This window comes from Pan troglodytes, chromosome 8 (assembly GCF_028858775.2).
Source record: "Pan troglodytes isolate AG18354 chromosome 8, NHGRI_mPanTro3-v2.0_pri, whole genome shotgun sequence".
NCBI classification, from domain to species: domain Eukaryota; kingdom Metazoa; phylum Chordata; class Mammalia; order Primates; family Hominidae; genus Pan; species Pan troglodytes.
The window spans coordinates 115,570,001-115,590,258 of record NC_072406.2 but is presented as its reverse complement, the minus strand read 5'-3'; the positions used below and the strand labels follow the sequence as shown (position 1 = coordinate 115,590,258).

General features: G+C 52.5%; 1 protein-coding gene across 2 annotated transcripts in view; it reads left to right on the top strand.

Moving 5' to 3' along the window:
• Nucleotides 1–11,945, top strand: part of CALHM3 (calcium homeostasis modulator 3) — a 46,982-nt gene extending 35,037 nt beyond the window's left edge. The window contains exons 1-4 of one of the 2 annotated variants that reach the window (XM_521597.7): nt 485–1,324; nt 4,736–5,984; nt 8,181–8,436; nt 11,027–11,945. In XM_521597.7, the coding sequence (XP_521597.2) occupies nt 5,698–5,984; nt 8,181–8,436; nt 11,027–11,536 (1,053 nt within the window). In that variant the 5' untranslated portion in view covers nt 485–1,324; nt 4,736–5,697 and the 3' untranslated portion in view covers nt 11,537–11,945. Of the gene's footprint in view, nt 1–484; nt 1,325–4,735; nt 5,985–8,180; nt 8,437–11,026 lie in introns of those variants that run through there. The other variant, XM_063782085.1, reaches the window with a different exon arrangement.
• Nucleotides 11,946–20,258: the final 8,313 nt, after the last annotated feature.

Below are 20,258 nucleotides of genomic sequence, written 5' to 3'. Positions count from 1 at the left end.
GAAGCAGAGAATCACGCCACCGAGAGACAGAAAGGGCACCACCCTCTGCTAGACACACAGAACAACAGTCTCCCAGTCCTGAGAAGTGGGACGCACGTTCAATGCCTTCCCTGTGAAGGAAAAAGAAAAGAAAGAACCGTCAGGGGAGGGCATACTCACCATACACAAAGTAGGAAGACGGCCACACCCATATGTATGAAAACACACATGCATACACACACCAAATATGTACACATGCACTACACACATACACATACATGTGTACACACATGCATACACAGGTACATAGACACATCTCTCACACATCACATACAACGAGTTTCTCCAGTAGAGGGCATCTAGTCCTAAACAGCCCTCTCAATAACAGGAACTCCAAGAACGGTGAAGCCAGTGTTTCTCAAATAATATCCAGACTCCTTTGCAAAGATCAAAAAAAACTGGAAGACCCCCAAGAATATATCTGCAAGACTCCAATTTGAAAATAAAACAAAATAGAAAGACTGTGTGGTAGATAGAGCTCCCTCTCCCCTCTCCCCTCTCCCCTCCCCCCTCTCCCCTCTCCCCTCTTTCCACGGTCTCCCTCTGATGCCGAGCCGAAGCTGGACGGTACTGCTGCCATCTCAGCTCACTGCAACCTCCCTGCCCGATTCTCCTGCCTCAGCCTGCCGAGTGCCTGCGATTGCAGGCGCGCGCCGCCACGCCTGACTGGTTTTCGTATTTTTTTTTGGTGGAGACGGGGTTTCGATGTGTCGGCTGGGCTGGTCTCCAGCTCCTAACCGCGAGTGATCCGCCAGCCTCGGCCTCCCGAGGTGCCGGGATTGCAGACGGAGTCTCGTTAACTCAGTGCTCAATGGCGCCCAGGCTGGAGTGCAGTGGCGTGATCTCGGCTCGCTACAACCACCTCCCAGCCGCCTGCCTTGGCCTCCCTAAGTGCCGAGATTGCAGCCTCTGCCTGGCAGCCACCCCGTCTGGGAAGTGAGGAACGTCTCCGCCTGACCGCCCATCGTCTCGGATGTGAGGAGCCCCTCTGCCTGGCTGCCCAGTCTGGAAAGTGAGGAGCGTCTCTGCCCGGCCGCCATCCCATCTAGGAAGTGAGGAGCGCCTCTTCCCGGCCGCCATCACATCTGGGAAGTGAGGAGCGTCTCTGCCCGGCCGCCCATCGTCTGAGATGTGGGGAGCACCTCTGCCCTGCTGCCCCGTCCAGGATGTGAGGAGCGTCTCTGCCCGGCCGCCCTGTCTGAGAAGTGAGGAGACCCTCTGCCTGGCAACCGCCCCGTCTGAGAAGTGAGGAGCCCCTCCACCCGGCAGCCACCCCGTCTGAGAAGTGAGGAGCGTCCTCCCTCCTCGTCCGGGAGGGAGGTGGGGGGGGTCAGCCCCCCACCCGGCCAGCCGCCCCGTCCGGGAGGTGAGGGGCGCCTCTGCCCGGCCGCCCCTACCGGGAAGTGAGGAGCCCCTCTGCCCGGCCAGCCGCCTCGTCCGGGAGGGAGGTGGGGGGGTCAGCCCCCGCCTGGCCAGCCGCCCCGTCCGGGAGGCGAGGGGTGCCTCTGCCCGGCCGCCCCTACTGGGAAGTGAGGAGCCCCTCTGCCCGGCCAGCTGCCCCGTCCGGGAGGGAGGTGGGGGGATCAGCCCCCCGCCTGGCCAGCCGCCCCATCCGGGAGGGAGGTGGGGGGATCAGCCCCCCCGCCCGGCCAGCCACCCTGTCCAGGAGGTGGGGGGCGCCTCTGCCTGGCCGCCCCTACTGGGAAGTGAGGACCCCCTCTGCCCGGCCAGCCGCTCTGTCTGGGAGGGAGGTGGGGGGGTCAGTCCCCCGCCCGGCCAGCCGCCCCGTCCGGGAGGGAGGTGGGGGGGTTAGCCCCCCGCCTGGCCAGCCGCCCCGTCCGGGAGGTGAGGGGCGCCTCTGCCTGGCCGCCCCTACTGGGAAGTGAGGAGCCCCTCTGCCCGGCCAGCCGCCCTGTCTGGGAGGGAGGTGGGGGGGTCAGCCCCCCGCCCGGCCAGCCGCCCCGTCCGGGAGGGAGGTGGGGGGGTCAGCCCCCCGCCCGGCCAGCCGCCCTGTCCGGGAGGTGAGGGGCGCCTCTGCCCGGCCGCCCCTACCGGGAAGTGAGGAGCCCCTCTGCCCAGCCAGCCGCCCCGTCTGGGAGGGAGGTGGGGGGGTCAGCCCCCCGCCCGGCCAGCCGCCCCGTCGGGGAAGTGAGGGGCGCCTCTGCCCGGCCGCCCCTACTGGGAAGTGAGGAGCCCCTCTGCCCGGCCACCACCCCATCTGGGAGGTGTACTCAACAGCTCATTGAGAACGGGCCATGAAGACAATGGCGGTTTTGTGGAATAGAAAGGGGGGAAAGGTGGGGAAAAGATTGAGAAATCGGATGGTTGCCGTGTCTGTGTAGAAAGAGGTAGACATGGGAGACTTTTCATTTTGTTCTGTACTAAGAAAAATTCTTCTGCCTTGGGATCCTGTTGATCTGTGACCTTACCCCCAACCCTGTGCTCTCTGAAACATGTGCTGTATCCACCCAGGGTTGAATGGATTAAGGGCAGTACAAGATGTGCTTTGTTAAACAGATGCTTGAAGGCAGCATGTTCGTTAAGAGTCATCACCACTCCCTAATCTCAAGTACCCAGGGACACAAACACTGCGGAAGGCCGCAGGGTCCTCTGCCTAGGAAAACCAGAGAACTTTGTTCACTTGTTTATCTGCTGACCTTCCCTCCACTATTGTCCTGTGACCCTGCCAAATCCCCTTCTGCGAGAAACACCCAAGAATGATCAATAAAAAAGAAAAAAAAAAAAAAAAGAAAATAAAACAAAATAACATGAAGAAAGTACCAAAGATTTATTCTATAAAGATCTTCCAATTGCAAATTAACACATATTTACAACTGGTTTAAAAAAAAAAAAAAAGATTAAATCATTATTAAAAAGAAAAATGTAATTTTTTTTTTAGTCTCTCTTTGTTGCCCAGGCTGGAGAGCAGTGGCATGATCTGGGCTCACTGCAGCCTCCGCCTCCTGGGTTCAAGCAATTCTCATGCCTCAGCCTCAAGAGAGGCAATTCTCAAGCCTCAGCCTCCCAAGTAGCTGGGATTACAGGCATGCACCACTATGCCCGACTAATTTTTTGTATTTTTAGTAGAGATGGGGTTTTGCCATGTTGGCCAGGCTGGTCTCAAACTCCTGAGCTCAGGCAATCTGCCTGCCTCGGCCTCCCAAAGTGCTGGGATTACAGGCGTGAGCCACCATGTCCGGCCAGATCTGCAATTTAATATCTTTCCATATGTGTGAGTAAAAGAAGCCTTTCTCCATTTATTGCTGCCTCTAGTTCTCTCTCTACTCGTTCAGCAGGGCCAAGCTCCAGGCAACAAAATGGAATTCTCCTTTTTGCCTTGTCCTTTTATCTTTTTATGTTTTTCTAATTAAAATGTTTTATGATTTTTGCTGGAAATAGTTAAAAATCATTATTATGATTATAATAATGATCTATTATGTCTACTATTATAAAAGTTGACAATTCAGAAAATAGAGATTTAAAAAAAAATGTAAGCCATCCCCTCTCTTTGACAGATAATATCCCTTTTGTGGTGGGCTTCTTTCTGGCCTGTTTCTTTACTGAAGTATTTCCTGTAAATACCCGGCAAGGGTCAGCCTCGCTGCAGTCACTCAGCACCTGTTGCCCTGCAGGGCTCCAGGGACCCAGGCTGACCTGGTAGCTCTGTCTTACCTCTCAGAGGCTGGAGCTGTGAAAAGGTTGGCCTGGAGTCTTTGACCCAGTTTTCTTCAAAGTGTTCTTCCAGAAGCATTGTCTATTGTTTTCTGAACTCTCAAGGTTAGAGTGGCTGGGGACCCTTAGGACACTCTATCCCTCCCTGAGACTAGAATGGGATTGAGGGGTGCTCATGACCCTCCCAGCCCAGTTAGCTCCCCGCCTGCTCCACACCAGCCCTGCTGGTTCAGGGTCACGAAGCCTGGCCTTGGGCCAGGACAGTCCCCTTTTCTGGTCAGCAGCCCAGTGGGTGACTAAGGCTGAAAGGCACAGATGGAGGATCCCAGCTTCCTCCCTGGCTCTGTCCCCGCCAGGGTATGTGACCTCCAACAGCCCCTCTGGGACTGTACCCACCTGAAGTTGTGGTGGTCCTCCTGGCTTGAAGGGTTTCTCACCCCTGCCCCGCCCTCTCCTCCGCTCAGAGTCAGACTCACAGGGCCGCTGGTGGCTCTCCCCATCTTCTCCAGTGCCTCATTTCCCTCACACAGGGAAATCTGTCTCATAGGACCTAGAGTAACGTACAAATGTGGAAAATAAAAATACTAAGTGGCCGGGCTCAGTGGCTCATGCCTGTAATCCCAGCACTTTGGAAGGCCAAGGGGGCCAAATCACCTGAGGTCAGGAGTTCGAGACCGGCCTGACCAACATGGCAAAACCCCTGTCTCTACTAAAAATACAAAAATTAGCTGGGCGTGGTAGTGGGTGCCTGTAATCCCAGCTACTTGGAAGCTGAGGCAGGAGAACCACTTGAACGCGGGAGGCAGAGGCTGCAGTGAACCAAGATCGTGCCACTGCACTCCAGCCTGGGTGACAGAACAAGACTCTATCTCATAATAATATTAATAATAATTAAGACCCAGGTTTCTGTCTGTCTTCATCAGAAGTACAGACCACACAGATGGTTACGAAATTTGCAAGACTTATTTGGGATGATCTGACTTAAAATATGGGCCAAGTGACCTTTACAAAATTCGTTTTGCAGGTTTCAGGGGTCCCTCAAACATCTGGGCTGTCATCCTTCGGAGAGACTGGAACTGAGACACAAGGAGAGACCTAGTGATGTGGGAGAGTTAGGAGAAGAAGCAGTGATTTCAAATGCATGCCCCTCACACGGAAGAAGGGCAGGGGGAAAGCCATGCAGGTGTGGGCGTGGCACTTGAGCAGCCTCTCCCATGGGCACCCAGTGGTTAATGCACAATGTTTAGCACGTCTCCCAGGGAGGCCATCCCCTTCCGCTACCCCTTTCATGGCAAATGCTGAAACATCGTTGAAGACTCCTCTCAAGGGTCTCCTCTTCCAGGAAGCCTTCGGTCAGGAATAGGTGCCCCTTCTGGCTCCTCCTAGCCTGAAAGCCAACATGAAATCTCCCTGGGCTGAGCTGAGTCATCATATTTTGTTGTTGTTGCTGTTGTTTTACTATGCCTCTGAGACAAGTTCAAAGTCATGCTTTTGATCAAGACCAGAAAATATACTACTTTGGCTCCATCAGCATCTTTGCCTCACCACACCCAGAATTTGCCTGTCCCCCGAAGGAAGCTCCAACAGCTGTCAAGCCTGAGCATCCAGACCGTAAAGCAAAGAGAAATGGGCCGGGAGGAATGGAGTGACAGGGTGGGGCCCATTTGCCTAGAGGTGCTTTGGGCTGCCTGGTCACAGAGGGTGACTCACTCCCCCAGACAGGAGGGGAGTGGCACCAGGGGACCATTGGGCTGGGCAGGGGAGCCTTTGTGGTGAGAGCCTGTCCCTGCCTTAAGTGCCTACTGGACCCCGGGAGCCTGGGCTGGGGCCTGGGTACTGCTTCCTCCTTGGCCCCTCAGGCCCTTGGAAGCAGAGAGAGAACCTCTTGCAGATCCCAGGCTCGTCCCCAGCACAGCAGACACCAGGAAGGTGGCCAGAGCCTCACTGAGCCGAACCGACGGCTGCCCACCCACCCAGGCTGGAGCCATGGATAAATTCCGCATGCTCTTCCAGCACTTCCAGTCAAGCTCGGAGTCGGTGATGAATGGCATCTGCCTGCTGCTGGCTGCGGTCACCGTCAAGCTGTACTCCTCCTTTGACTTCAACTGTCCCTGCCTGGTGCACTACAATGCGCTCTACGGCCTGGGCCTGCTGCTCACGCCCCCGCTCGCCCTGTTTCTCTGCGGCCTCCTCGCCAACCGGCAGTCTGTGGTGATGGTCGAGGAGTGGCGCCGGCCCGCAGGGCACCGGAGGAAGGACGCAGGCATCATCAGGTGCGGTCCCACACCACTCAGTGACCCATGAGCTTTGCCAGGGGCTCCCCAGCCACCCCACAGGCACTGTCAAGTGCACCCCCAGACCCCAACCATTCTCATTATCAGGGGATTCTCCACCCACCCTACAGGTACTGCCAGGTGCGCCCTCTCCTTTCCCCAACTAGGAATTATCGGCTCACAGAGAGCCACTTGCCAGTTTCCACTCTGGAAACATATTTCTGTTCCTATCATTTGTCACCTTTCCGTGGCCAGTGCTGTAAACATAGGAATGACACAGGATTCCCAATTACCCAGGCCACTCTAGGGGCTGCGGGAAAACTTCCTCTTTGCCCTCTGAAGCTCTGCTGAAAATCAACTGACAAAAGGCAGATTAATAAGAGAAAAGGCATACAAATTTATTTAATTACCGTTTTATGTGCCACAGAACCTTCAGAATAAAGACCTAAAGATACAGAGGAAATGGTTCATTTTTATGCTTAGGTTCAACAAGGTTTGGATAGCCATGCAGAAATAGAATTGGATTAAAAAAGGGATGAACTAATGTTATAGACGGAGTGGGGAAACTCAGCAAGGCCATCTAGGTTCTTCTTGGCCTCTCTATACAGCGTTCCTTTCTCCCAGACACGGGGCAGGACCCTCTCTAGAAGGGAGTCTTATGATCTACAATGAAACTAGGTAGGTCAGATCATTTCTTTACGGCCAGTTTTTAGACAGAAAGGCAGGGGGAAATTAGAATCATATTTTTAGGTTTTATGGTGGCAGCTTTGGAGAAAAGGGGTTCTGGTTTCTATGACCCACCTTGGGGAAGATGGATTCTAGTTTCTATGGCTAGCCTTGGGGGAAAATAAGGAGCCAGAGATTGGGTGGGGGGGCCGGGCGCGGTGGCTCTCACCCGTAATCCCAGCACTTTGGGAGGTCGAGGCAAGTGGATCACCTGAGGTCAGGAGTTCGAGACCAGTCTGGCCAACATGGCAAAACCCCGTCTCTACTAAAAAATATAAAAAATTAGCTGGGCGTGGTGTTGGGCACCTGTGGTCCCAGCTACTCAGGAGGCTGAGGAAGGAGAATCGCTTGAACCTGGGAGGCAGAGGTTGCAGTGAGCTGAGATCGTGCCACTGCACTCCAGCCTGTGCGACAGAGCAAGACTCAAAAAAGACAAAAAAAGAAAAGAAAATGCTAAAGCCACCACTGCCTAGAACATATTTACAGCTCACACTGGGTAGGCCATGCACGCACACACCTGGCACACACCATTGGATGTTTTGTGTACAATCCAATTCAGAAACAACATCTGCATCCGGTGCACCCGCAGCCTCTGTTCCATGTTCTCAGGGATCACATCTCCCTGCAATTCAGCTGTGCAGGGTGGGTCACAGGCACTGGGTGTGTCCTTGGCCTTTTCCTCTGGGGTCCAGTGGGCACAGCTCCACTGGGCTCCTGTCCTGTGGCCAATACCCAGTCGAGGTCACTACAGGCAGGGGCAGAGTTGATCTGGAAAGGCGCCTGAGGCTGGTCAGAGGGTGGGCTCCTGGGATGCCTTGTGGGTAGGGGTGTTAGAGGTGCTGCTTTTGGAGGGTTACTGGGCAGGGCTGTCTTAGCTTAGGCTCTCCTCCAAAAGCAGGCTCTGAAAGAATGTGATAATGAGTGGGCAACTGGGGCTTAATCCTTCAGGGACCCCCTAAGGGCATGCATAGAACACATCTCAGAATTGTCCCACTGAGGATTTAAGAAGCTGGGATATTTATCCACAAGGCCCCATCCCTCTGGGGTTGAAGGTTGATTTGGGGGTTAACTTTTCAGTGCTTCCAGCCTACCCCTCTCTGGAGCAAAAAATCCTCCAAAGCCCCAGGGGCAGAACAATGCAGATGCTTGAGGTAGGAGGCCCTCGGGCCCTCCAGGTGAATAGAACCAGCCACTGCACCCACAGATGCCTCTGGCATGGGCAGGGCACCAGCAGTGTCTGCTGCAAGGCCTAGGGCAAGAGGAATACCAAGTCCTCAGTGCTCCAGTCCTGGGGATCCCAGGGGCCCCTGCCCTCCTTTCTGCCTGTCTCTGTCACTGAGACCTCTACACTGGGAGCTGCAGTCTGATGTAACCCAGCCTGGGACTTCCCAGCAGTCCATCCTTGCATCTCCCCTGCTGCAGCTGACTTCCAGCTGCCCCCTGTGACCCCCCTCCTTCCTCTGCTCCCAGGTACATGTGCTCCTCTGTGCTGCAGAGGGCGCTGGCCGCCCCCCTGGTCTGGATCCTGCTGGCCCTCCTTGACGGGAAGTGCTTCGTGTGTGCCTTCAGCAGCTCTGTGGACCCTGAGAAGTTTCTGGACTTTGCCAACATGACCCCCAGCCAGGTACAGCTCTTCCTGGCCAAGGTTCCCTGCAAGGAGGATGAGCTGGTCAGGGATAGCCCTGCTCGGAAGGCAGTGTCTCGCTACCTGCGGTGCCTGTCACAGGTAACTGGGGTGATCCTCCCCCGGCCCTTGCACCCTCACAAATCCCCCGCATTGGTTCTGGAGTGGGGTGAGGGGGTGGTGAGGAGGGACAGATGATGGGCTCAGCCCATTCCCAGGAGGCAGGGAAGTGCTGGAGACCACTGCTCTGCCTTGCCTGCGCCCACTGCACACCTTCTTCCCACCCGTGAGAAATAATACTAATCTCCACTTATTGAGCATTTATGTGCCAGGCACTGCAGTGAGCATTTTATATCTATTATTTCATTTACTTTGTGGAACAACCATTATCATCCCATTCTCCAGGTGAGGAAGCAGGTTTTGAGAGTTTAGTTCATAAGGCCAAAGTCACAAAGCTTATAAGAGGCAGAGCAGGGATCGGAAGGAGTGTCATTATTCCTCTTAACCACCTTCCAACAATGCAGGCTCTCTCCAGATGCTGATCTTCCCAAAAGGCACCAACTCTATTATCTTGGGGGACAAACCCCAGCTCTACCCCCAGCCTAGACTCCAGATTCCACCGCCACTGCTCCTACAGCCCCAGCACTGAGTTGTGTCCACCAAAAAGTATTTATGTGAACCCACTACACACGGAGCACCACTAGGGCTATAGATAATAAACACACAGCCCCTGCCCCTTGGGAAGTCTGACAGGCTCATGGGCTGGCCAATGGTGCGGTGGAGGGAGGACCCAGGTGCAGGATGCACTTGATTCTGGCTCAGACTGTGACCTTGGCCATGGGACTACCCCTCTGGACCTCAGTTTATCATGCAAAATACAGGGGAGCTTGGTCTCCTCCATCTTGATGGTCCCTGCAAGCTTCAAAACTCTAGGCTTTCCCTAGTTCGGTGGAAAGAGCATGGAATTTGCAGTGAGACCGGGGTTTGAATCCTGACTCAGCTGTAAATTATCAGTCATGTAAAGTGTAGTAAGTTGTTTGGTTTTCTACTCTCGTGTAATAAAATACTCACCTTAAATCTGGTGATGTTGGGGGAGTCCTGTGAGATGCCAAATGAGAGAGCTTTATAAATCGTGGAAATCACTTCTGTAAATGATAAGGATTCAAATATGTCCCTGTGGTTTAGAGACGTGACTTCCCTGCTCCAGGTCCACACAATTGCATCAGGTCTCAAGCTGGGCCTTAAAGAGACTATGGCTTTGGAAGGTAGAGAGGAGGGAGAGGAGTCTGCCAGGTGTGGGCCCCAGCTTTAGAGAACTACTTCAGTTTGTCCTCATTCCTGGCTGGGAACACTGTCCCCTGTTCATATTGTGTGTCACTGTCATTCAGCCTTCAGTCTTGGCCCTCAAAGTCAGGATGGGTGTCCCTCCTCTGGACTCCCTCTCTATGACAAGTACCCAGTCATCGCCTATTTAATCATCTATTTCCTTCACTAAGGTATGAGCTCTGTGAGAGCAACGACTGAGCCCCTAGTTCTTAGCACAGTGCCTCCCACAAAATATAGCACAGTGGATGCCTAAATGGGAAGACAGACAGATAAGCACACACAAGGATGACAAAGGACTGGATAAAAAGATGAGGGGGGCCGGGCGTGGTGGCTCACACCTGTAATCCCAGCACTTTGGGAGGCCGAGGCGGGTGGATCACATGAGGTCAGGAGTTTGAGACCAGCCTGGTCAACATGGTGAAACCTCGTCTCTACTAAAAATACAAAAATTTGTTGGGCGTGGTGGTGCACATCTGTAATCCCAGCTACTCGGGAGGCTGAGGCAGGAGAATGGCTTGAACCCAGGAAGGGGAGGTTCCAGTGAGCTGAATCACGCCATTGCACTCCAGCCTGGGCAACAGAGCAAGACTCCATCTCAAAAAATATAAATAAATAAATAAAAAGATGAGAGGATGGATGATGGATGGTTGGATGGGGGGGTGGATGAGTAGATAGATCAAGGGAAGGAAGGAGGAGCATATGAGAGCATGAATGAATGGGAGAAGAGATGGATAGATGATGGACAGATGGAAGGATAGTTAGGAGCTTGACTGGATGGGAAGATGACGGATTTACAGTAAGACAAGAGGATGGACGATTGGATAGGTGGAGAGATGATTGAATGGGTGGATAGATGCAAGGATGAGAGAATGAATGGAAGGGAGGATAGATGAATGGATGAAGGATGGTTGGCAGGACGGATGACTGAATAGGAAAGTGGATAGATTTGAGGAAGGATGGATGGGAAATGTAAAAGGAGGGACTTTGGAATACCTTTGCCACACTATACAGGACAATTCCTCAAGTAGCAGATGCTCTAAGAGTTAATTAAATTTACAAGGACACAGGGATACAAAAGAGGACATGTAATCTGATGATCACACAATTTTCTTTGCGTTCATTCTTCTCAATTTATTTTATTTGGTCCCATTTCATTCAATACCCTGATTAATGAATTATGATGTTTGGAGTGGTATACTGCAGTTAAATTCTCTAAGGAGTATTTGAATCCATTGGAAAATGAAGAATATTATTATGTAGACATGATCAAATTAAATATGCAACATTCATATATGTATTCATAAATACATATGTATATAGGATTAGGCCCCACTCACATCTAACCTCGGGCCTCCTTACTTTGCAGGCCATCGGCTGGAGCGTCACCCTGCTGCTGATCATCGCGGCCTTCCTGGCCCGCTGCCTGAGGCCCTGCTTCGACCAGACAGTCTTCCTGCAGCGCAGATACTGGAGCAACTACGTGGACCTGGAGCAGAAGCTCTTCGACGAGACCTGCTGTGAGCATGCGCGGGACTTCGCGCACCGCTGCGTGCTGCACTTCTTTGCCAGCATGCAGAGTGAGCTGCAGGCGCGGGGGCTGCGCCGGGACAATGCAGGCAGGAGACTCGAGCTCCCCGCAGTGCCTGAGCCCCCCGCAGTGCCTGAGCCCCCAGAAGGCCTGGACAGTGGAAGTGGGAAGGCCCACCTGCGCGCAATCTCCAGCCGGGAGCAGGTGGACCGCCTCCTAAGCACCTGGTACTCCAGCAAGCCGCCGCTGGACCTCGCTGCATCCCCCGGGCTCTGCGGGGGTGGCCTTAGCCACCGCGCCCCTACCTTGGCACTGGGCACGAGGCTGTCACAACACACCGACGTGTAGGGTCCTGGCCAGGCTTGAAGCGGCAGTGTTCGCAGGTGAAATGCCGCGCTGACAAAGTTCTGGAGTCTTTCCAGGCCGTGGGGACCCCACGGCAGGCACCCTAAGTCTTGTTAGCCTCCTTTTTAAAGTAGCCCAATCTCTGCCTAGTTTCTGGGTGTGGCCTCCAGCGCGCTTCACAAACTTTAATGTGGACTCGGTTCACCGAGGGCCTTGTTAAATACAGGTTCAGACAGTGTAGCCAGGACCGAGTCTGAGATTCTGCATTTTAAACAAGCTCCTGGAGGCTGATGTGCTTTTGGTCAGTGAACCAAACTTTGAGTAGCAAGAATCTAAGTAAATCTGCCATGGGTTCTGGGTTCTAGATGTCAATTCTAAATAATAATAATGACCTTAGTCTGCTGCCTCGATAGTTTCATTTGTGTAATTGTCTTTTTTTTTTTTGAAACGAAGTTTTGCTCTGTCGCCCAGGCTGGAGTGCAATGGCGCGATCTCGGCTCACTACAACCTCTGCTTCCTCGGTTCAAGCGATTCTCCTGCCTCAGTCTCCCGAGTAGCTGGGACTACAGGCATGCGCACCCGGCTAATTTTTGTATTTTTAGTAGAGACAGGGTTTCACCATGTTGGTCAGGCTGGTCTCGAACTCCTGACCTCAGGTGATCCACCCGCCTCGGCCTCCCAAAGTGCTGGGATACACAAGCGTGAGCCACCATGCCTGGGCTTGTGTCTTTAATTCTCTGGGGTTTCTAGCAGCTTATACCAAGTTTCTCATAGCAAGTTCTAGCAAGCTCTGCTAGTTGAGTTCCTCTTGAAACCACTAGTTAGTGCCTCTTGCTGGCTGCTACAGAGGACTACTTTTATATTTTCCCATTGAGGGGATATTTCTGTGTTTGAATGTCAAGGGGCTGACTCTCCCAGCTCCTACCTTCCCAGGCCCCACCAATTCTGGCCAACCAAGGCCGAGCAGCCCTGCCTGGGTCCTCCTCCTTCAAGATTCAGTTCCTCTCAGCCTTCTGCTCTCCTGCAGTGGGGGCAGGTGCTCCTCCCTCACCTTCCATGCACCACCTGCCCCACCACTAGCCTGAGCCCTGGGCTCAGCAAGGTCCCTTCCTAAGATGACCCCCTCCCCTAGACATTCCCAGGGGTATCTACTGCTGCCCTTAGCAAGAGGTTAGCACCCTGGTGATGATTTCCTCAGAGCAAAGTAGGAGTGTGGGGTCTAGCTCAGGGATAAAAACCCTTGAAATGCCGGTGTTAGTTCTGCTGGAAAAACTGCCACTCCAGGCCGGGTTCAGTGGCTCATGCCTGTAATCCTACACTTTGGGAGGCCGAGGCGGGTAGATCACCTGAGGTCAGGAGTTTGAGATCAGCCTGGCCAATATGGTAAACCCCCGTCTCTACTAAAAATATAAAAATTAGCCGGGTGTGGTGGTGGGCACCTGTAATCCCAGCTACGCAGGAGACTGAAGCAGGAGAATAGGTTGAACCTGGGAGGCAGAAGTTGCAGTGAGCCGAGATCGCGCCACTGCACTCCAGCCTGGGCAACAAGGGCGAAACTCTGTGTCAAAAAACAAAAAAACAAAACTGCCACTCCATCTCTGGCAGCCCGAACAGGAAGGGTTTGGGGAAGATTTAGCCTTTGCTCTCCTCTGGGCCTCTGCCCCTCCCTGATGACTCATCCAGCCCCCACTCCCTACCCCCACCCCCAACACCCTGTGGTCGCCTCCATCAGCACAGATGGTGGCCACAGGAAGCAGACCCGGGTTCACCCCATGCTTTTCTACTTCCTCAGCACCCCAGGAAGTACAGGGGCCCCTGGATGCCCCCCACCCTGGAGCCTGCCCCCTTCATCAGGCAACTTTTGTGCTCCTGGGCTCTTGACAAGAGACCTTGTGAGACCCGAAAATCCCTGCAGCTCAGCCTCCCCCCACCTACTGGCTGTGGTCAGGCCATGCAAATGTCGGAAATAGCGCTGGGTTGGGACCTGGTTTAGGCAAAGCTTTAGCAGTGATAGGGTGTGGAGGAAGGAGGGAGACCTTGGCGGCGGCCTAGTCTGCATGAGTGAGGTCCCAGCCTGGGGAAAGGAGGCTCAGGGAGGCTGCTTTGGGCTCCAGGGAAGCAGCATCTGGAGTAAAAAGTTGCCGACTGCAATCGATACTCTTACCTTCCTATACTGAGCACTTATAGAGCACCTACTGCATAGAAAGCACTGTGCCAGGGAATAGGGAAGAGAGAATACACTGATGCCCTGCCCCTGCCCTCAAGGAGCTGTGCTTCCTTGTGCTGAGGAAGTAGAAAAGCATGGGGCGAACCCGGGTATGCTGTCTGTGGCCAACATCTGTGCTGATGGAGGCCATAGCAGGACGTCTGCGGGGCAGGGATGGGGTAGAGAGGGGAGTCATCAGCAAGGGGCAGAGGCCTGGAGGAGAGCAAAGTCTACATCCTGGCACTTTATTAGGGGGACAGAGGTGGGTACAGAAATTATGAGAATCCAAAGCATAAGGTGTAAGTGATCTAATAAAGGCAAACCAGGTGCCACGGGGAGTTAGCAGGGAGAAGGAGGCTGTCAGTGGGGCGGGGGGTGGAGGGTGAGGGAAGGCTTCACAATGAAGGTGCCATTTGAATGGGTGTTAAGGATGGGAAGGATTTGGACATGTGGAAAGAAAGATGGAGGGAGGGTGCAGAGCATCTCGAGGGAAGAAATAAGAACAAAGGCATAGGCTGGGCGCAGTGGCTCACGCCTGTAATCCCAGCACTTTGTGAGGCTGAAGCGGGCAGATCACGAGGTCAAGAGATCAAGACCATCCTGGTCAAATGGCGAAACCCCGTCTCTACTAAAAATACAAAGCTTAGCTGGGTGTGGGGGAGCACGTCTGTAATCCCAGCCACTCAGGAGGCTGAGGCAGGAGAATCGCTTGAACCCTGAAGGCGGAGGTTGCAGTGAGCCAAGATCACGCCACTGCAACAGCCTGGTGACAGAGCAAGACTTCGTCTCAAAAAAAAAAAAAAAGAAAAAGGAACAAAGGCATAAAGTTGGGCAAGGGGCAAAGCATGTTCTATTTATTTATTCAGCAGATACTCACTGAATGCCTAGAGTGGCCAGAGAGCAAGACAGATAGTTCTGTCTTAATGGAGCTTCGAGTCTGGAAGTGGATAGAGAGATAAAACAAGTGAACAAAGAGCCAAGTGGAGAGGCATGCAGTCCAGCCTGGCAAAAGCAAAAGACCTTGGCCAGAGGGCCCAGGAGTCCCATCAAGCCATGTTCCCTGAGCTCGGTACCTGGGAATACATTCTCTTGATCTTCTGTCCTTGACAGCTTTCAAATGTATCTTTCATCCTCTTCTGTCCCCAATGTGGTTTCAAACCCCTCACCATGTCCTGTATGTGGACCTTCTTCGGGAGACACAGTGGCAAGCCAGACAAGGCAGGAATGTACTGGAGGCATGGGCATTGGCTGTTCCAGTCCCCACCCTCATGCTGCCTGGGCAGCTGTGGTCCCCATCTCAGCTAGGTTTGCAAGAGGAGGGGAAGATGGCAGGAGACTTGAGGATTTAGCTCAGGACTTTGATTTTATCCTGCTGGCAATTGGGAATGATAGACAAGTGCTTGGTGGCAAGGTCAGGAAGAGTGATGATATTTGGGGTTCACACATGTGGAGAGGATGCTGAAGCTGCAGAAATGGATAGGGCCATCGAGAAGAGGGGCTTGTGTGAGACGAGGAAGGACTAAGACTTTTCAAGTTCTGGAGTGGGAAGAGGAGGCAACAAGGGAGAGAAAGGGTTAGTCACAGAGGCAGAGTCCAGACGCAGGCCAGGGAGGAGAGAATTCCTAGACAGGGGAAGGAGGACCAACAAATCTAGTGGTGCTTCTGAGCAACCGAGCAGGGGAAGGACAGAGGGAAAGTCACCGGTTATTGCCAACTTCCCAGGGGAGGGGACTGTTCACCCAGGGAGGTAGTCCTGGCCAAGCAGATGGGTAGGTTTCTATATGATTCATATAAATCCCTGGGCACCTGCCCCAATTTGTGACGATGATACAAGAGAGACCTTCAGCATCCCCATACAGGGAAGGGCACTGGGACCCAAAGACTACAATGGGAGCAGAGAAATCGTGTCCACACTAACATGCTCCCATTTCCAAGGCTCTCATTGAAAATGAGGGAGTCCAGCCAGGCACAGTGACTCATGCCTGTAATCCCAGCATGTTGGGAGGCCAAGGCAGGCAGATCACTGGAGCCCAGAGTTCAAGACCAACCTGGGCAAGATGGCAAAACCCCATCCTAAAAAAAAAAGATGACTGGATGCAGTGGCTCACGTCTATAATCCCAGCATTTTGGGAGGCCGAAGTGGGTGGATCACCTGAGGTCAGGTGATCGGGACCAGCCTGGCCAACATATAGTAAAATGCTGTCTCTACTAAAAATACAAAATTAGCCAGGTATGGTGGCGCACACCTGTAATTCCAGCTACTTGGGAGGCTGATGCAGGAGAATCGCTTAAACCCAGGAGGCAGAGGTTGCAGTGAGCCAAGATCACACCTTTGCACTCCAGCCTGGGCAACAAAAGCAAAACTCTGTCTCAAAAAAATAAAAATAAAAAAGAAGAAGAAAATGAGGGAGTTCTCTGTTTGGGGCTCAGCTCTGCCCAGCCCTTTGCAGCCACATGAAATGACTTCTCCCTGCCTGTGCTGACTGGCTCTGATGGGGGAGGCTGAGGCATGTGGGATGGGGAGAGGTCCCTGAGGGTCTAGAGGCCAGTCGGAGGTGATCTGGTGGCAGCTGCCATGGCAGTGAGCTTTGTACAGGCATTTCACCCCCCACTCATCTCACAGAGCTGTGCCGTCTCAGAAGTGTACTGTCTTATCTCCTCGCGGAACTGTACAGGTGAGTGCTGTCTCCCTTTTGTGTCTGAATTCTTGCCTCCCTACAAATTTATCTTGGTCCAAGATTCACTTCTTTTCTTCATTCACTTGTTCATGTATTCCTTCATTCACACTTATTAACTGAGCATCCTTTATGTACTAGGCACACTGTGCTAAGCATTGGGCATATGGTAGTGAATAAAACAGATGAGGACTTTTAGCCTTTATGGTACAATGGGAGCCCCTAGATATTAAATAACCCACCCACCTCAAAAAGTAATTACAATTGTATTCAGTGCTAGAAGGGGAAGTACATCCAGGGGGCTCTGAAAGCCTGTATCCCGCAGGACTGGTCTCAGCAGAAGGTTCAGGAAGGCCTCTCTAAAGAAGGAACTGTAGGGGAGGGAAAACGTCCCCTTCACCCAATGAAAGTTCACTGAAAATCACTGACAAAAAGCAGATCAACAGGAGAAAAGCATACATATTAATTTGATGCCAGAGTTTTTAGGATGAAGACCCAAAGACACAGAGGAAATGGTCCATTTTTATGCTTAGGTTCAACAGAGTATGGAAACAACCACGCAGAAATACGATTGGACAAAAAAGATCTGAGCTGATGTTACAGACTTGGGGGGGAAAACGCAGCAAGGCTTCCGTTTAGGTTCTCCCGGGCCTCTCTGGGCAGCACTTCTTTCTCCCATGGGACAGGAGGAAGGGGATCTTGTGACCTGCAATCTAACAAGGCAGGTCAAATCATTTCTTTATGGCCAGTTTTCACACAGAAACGTTGGGGGTGGAGATTAGAGTAATTTTTTTTTTTTTTCTTGAGACAGAGTCTCTCTGTCACTCAGGCTGTACTGCAGTGTTGTGATCTCAGCTCACTGCAACCTCCGCCTCCCAGGTTCAAGCGATTCTCCTACCTCAACCTCTCGAGTAGCTGGGATTACAGGTGCCTGCCACCACGCCTGGCTAATTTTTGTATGTTTCAGTAGAGACAGGGTTTCGCCATGTTGGCCAGGCTGGTCTTGAACTCCTGACCTCAGGTGATCCTCCCGCCTCGGTCTCCCAAAGTGCTGGGATTACAGGCGTGAACCACTACCCGCAGGGCCTAGAGTAATATTTTTAGGTTGTATGGTTTTATGGCTGGCTTTAGGGAGAAAGGGGTTCTGGTTTCTATGACCCACCCTGGGGAAGAGGGAGTCTAGTTTCTATGGCTAACCTTGGAGGAGAATGAGGGGCGAGAGACAGGGGCACAGGCGAGGGTCAGAAGGAGTCCTTTGCTTCTGAGACCTTCATTTCAGGGTATTGTTTCTCTGAGCCCCAACACAATCATTACACTGAGACCTTAAGGATTCACAGGAATTTCTCTGGTGAGAATAGGGGGAGAAGTAGTGCCAGAATGTGCAGAACTTGTGCAAAGGCCTGAGATGGGAAGGGGCTTGTCCTGTTTGAGAAACTGAAAGCAAACTGGTCAGCTGGGGAGGAGGCATTGGGAGGAGAGTTGCCCTGGTACCAGCTCTCACATGGTCCTACAGGCCCTGTTAAGGATTTTGGACTTAAACCGTTGGAGGGAATTAAGTAGTAATTTAGTCAGATGTTCACTTTTAAAAGATTCCCCTGGCCACAGCCTGGGAGTGTCTTGATAGGGGCCCATGTGAATTGCAGAAGGCAGGCAAGAACTGATGGGGCTTGGATTAGGGTGGCGATGGAGAGAATCAATAGATTAGAGGTATTTCAGAGTTAGAATGGACTCTGGGTGTCTTGCTTAAAATCTCACACATAAACATTGTATTAGGCTAGGCTGGGAATGTAAAATAAAATACACTAGGCTGGGCGCGGTGGCTCACGCCTGTAATCCCAGCATTTTGGGAGGCTGAGGCAGGCGGGTCACCTGAGGTCATGAGTTTGAAACCAGCCTGGGCAACATGGTGAAACCCCGTCTCTACTAAAAATATAAAAATTAGCTGGGGGTGGTGGTACATGCCTATAGTCCCAGCTACCTGGGTGGCTGAGGCAGGATGAATCACTTGAACCTGGGGAGTGGAGGTTGCAGTGAGCCGTGATCATACCACTGCATTCCAGCCTGGGCAAGAGAGTGAAACTCCATCTCAAAAATAAATAAATAAATAATAAAATACAGTAAAAATAAAACAAAAGTGTCAGTAGCTTAACACAATAAAGATGTATTTCTCACTCAGGCAAAACCTGATGTAGTTAAACAGGGAAGGGAGGTTGAAGAAGGGGGATCTGCCCCACACAGTCGCTTGGGGACCCAGCTGACACTGCCATCTTGTGATGCCACCATCAAGACACATGATATGGCTGGGTACAGTGGCTCACGCCTATAACCCCAGCACTTTGGGGGGCCGAGGCAAGGGAGGATCCATTGAGGCCAGGAGTTGAGACCAGCCTGGGCAACATAGCAAGACCCTATCTCTACAAAAATTACAAAAAAAAAAAACCCTAGCTGGGCGTGGTGGTGCACACCTGTAGTCCTAGCTACTTTGGAGGTTGAGACTTAATGATCTTTTGAGTCCACGAGTTCAAGGTTACAGTGAGCTGTGATTGTGCCACTGCACTCCAGTCTGGGAGATGGAGCAAGAACCTGTCTCTAAATAAACAAATAAAAATTTAAAAGACCCACAGTATTTCCGAGAAGCAGGTCCTGAGAAAAGGAAATGAGTGCACATAGCTTATAAGAATGTTGCTTCCGGGGAACCCTGCAAGGAACAGAAGTGATACTGGAGAGGGAAGAAAGCCAACCAAGGGTAGAGCCGCCAGCCAGTTACTACCGTGGGCAACCAGAGCATGATCCGACCGGGGAGCTCGGGGAGAGCACAACACGAGTAACCGCTCCCCAGGAACGAGGAGGTGGCATGTCTTCACCAATCTCTGGCTGTCACTGGCTAGGGCACTAGCTGGGCACCTCCAGGTTTCCTTGGGCCAAATGTAAACCCAGTGCCAGAAAAAAAAAGCCCTCAGGCAGACAGTCTGGGCTGTTTTTAGTGAGCAACCTTTAGAAGATAGTGGTGAAAGGCTGGGTGTGATGGCTCAAGACTGTAATTCCAGCACTTTGGGAGGCCGAGGCGGGTGGATCCCTTGAGGTCAAGAGTTTGAGACCAACCTGGCCAACATGGTGAAACCCCATTTCTACTAAAAATACAAAAATTAGCCAGGCGTGGTGGCGGGCACCTGTTGTCCCAGATACTTGAAAGGCTGAGACAAGAGAATCACTTGAACCCAGGAAGCCGAGGTTGCAGTGAGCTGAGATTACACCACTGCACTCCAGCCTTAGCGACAGAGCGAGACTCCATATCAAAAAAAAAAAAAAAGAAAGAAGGTAGTGGTGAGGTCTGAGGGGAGTGGGCGGGGCACAGAGGTCTGTTACACCTGGTGTCCAGGGCCACCCTCAGGGAAGAATGGGAAGATGGTAAAGGATGAGGGTAGATTCTGCACCAGAACTCAGGCACAAGGCCCCAGCCTCCCTGGCACAGAGGCTGAGAATTATAAGGGAACACGTGAATGACTTGGTGAGTGCTACCATTTTGCCACAGCATACACCCCCATAGGGTTTGGCTGATGAAGGAGAACGTAGCATTTTATCTTTCTCAGGTAGAGACTTCATACCTCTGATAACCCAGCCTACCAGCACCTGAGATGCCTTGGCAGCCACATTTGCTGTTGGCTCCTGCCTCCTCCACCGCCCCAATCTCTGGATGCACCCCACACTCACACTCTCCTACGCAAATTGGGCATTTTCCTAAAAGTACGGCACCCACTGTCCACAGGAGCCTCCTTTGCATGCTGCTTTTCATGACACCCCTAACTCCTCCAAACCAGAGGGCACTCACCAGCTGTGCCCTCTG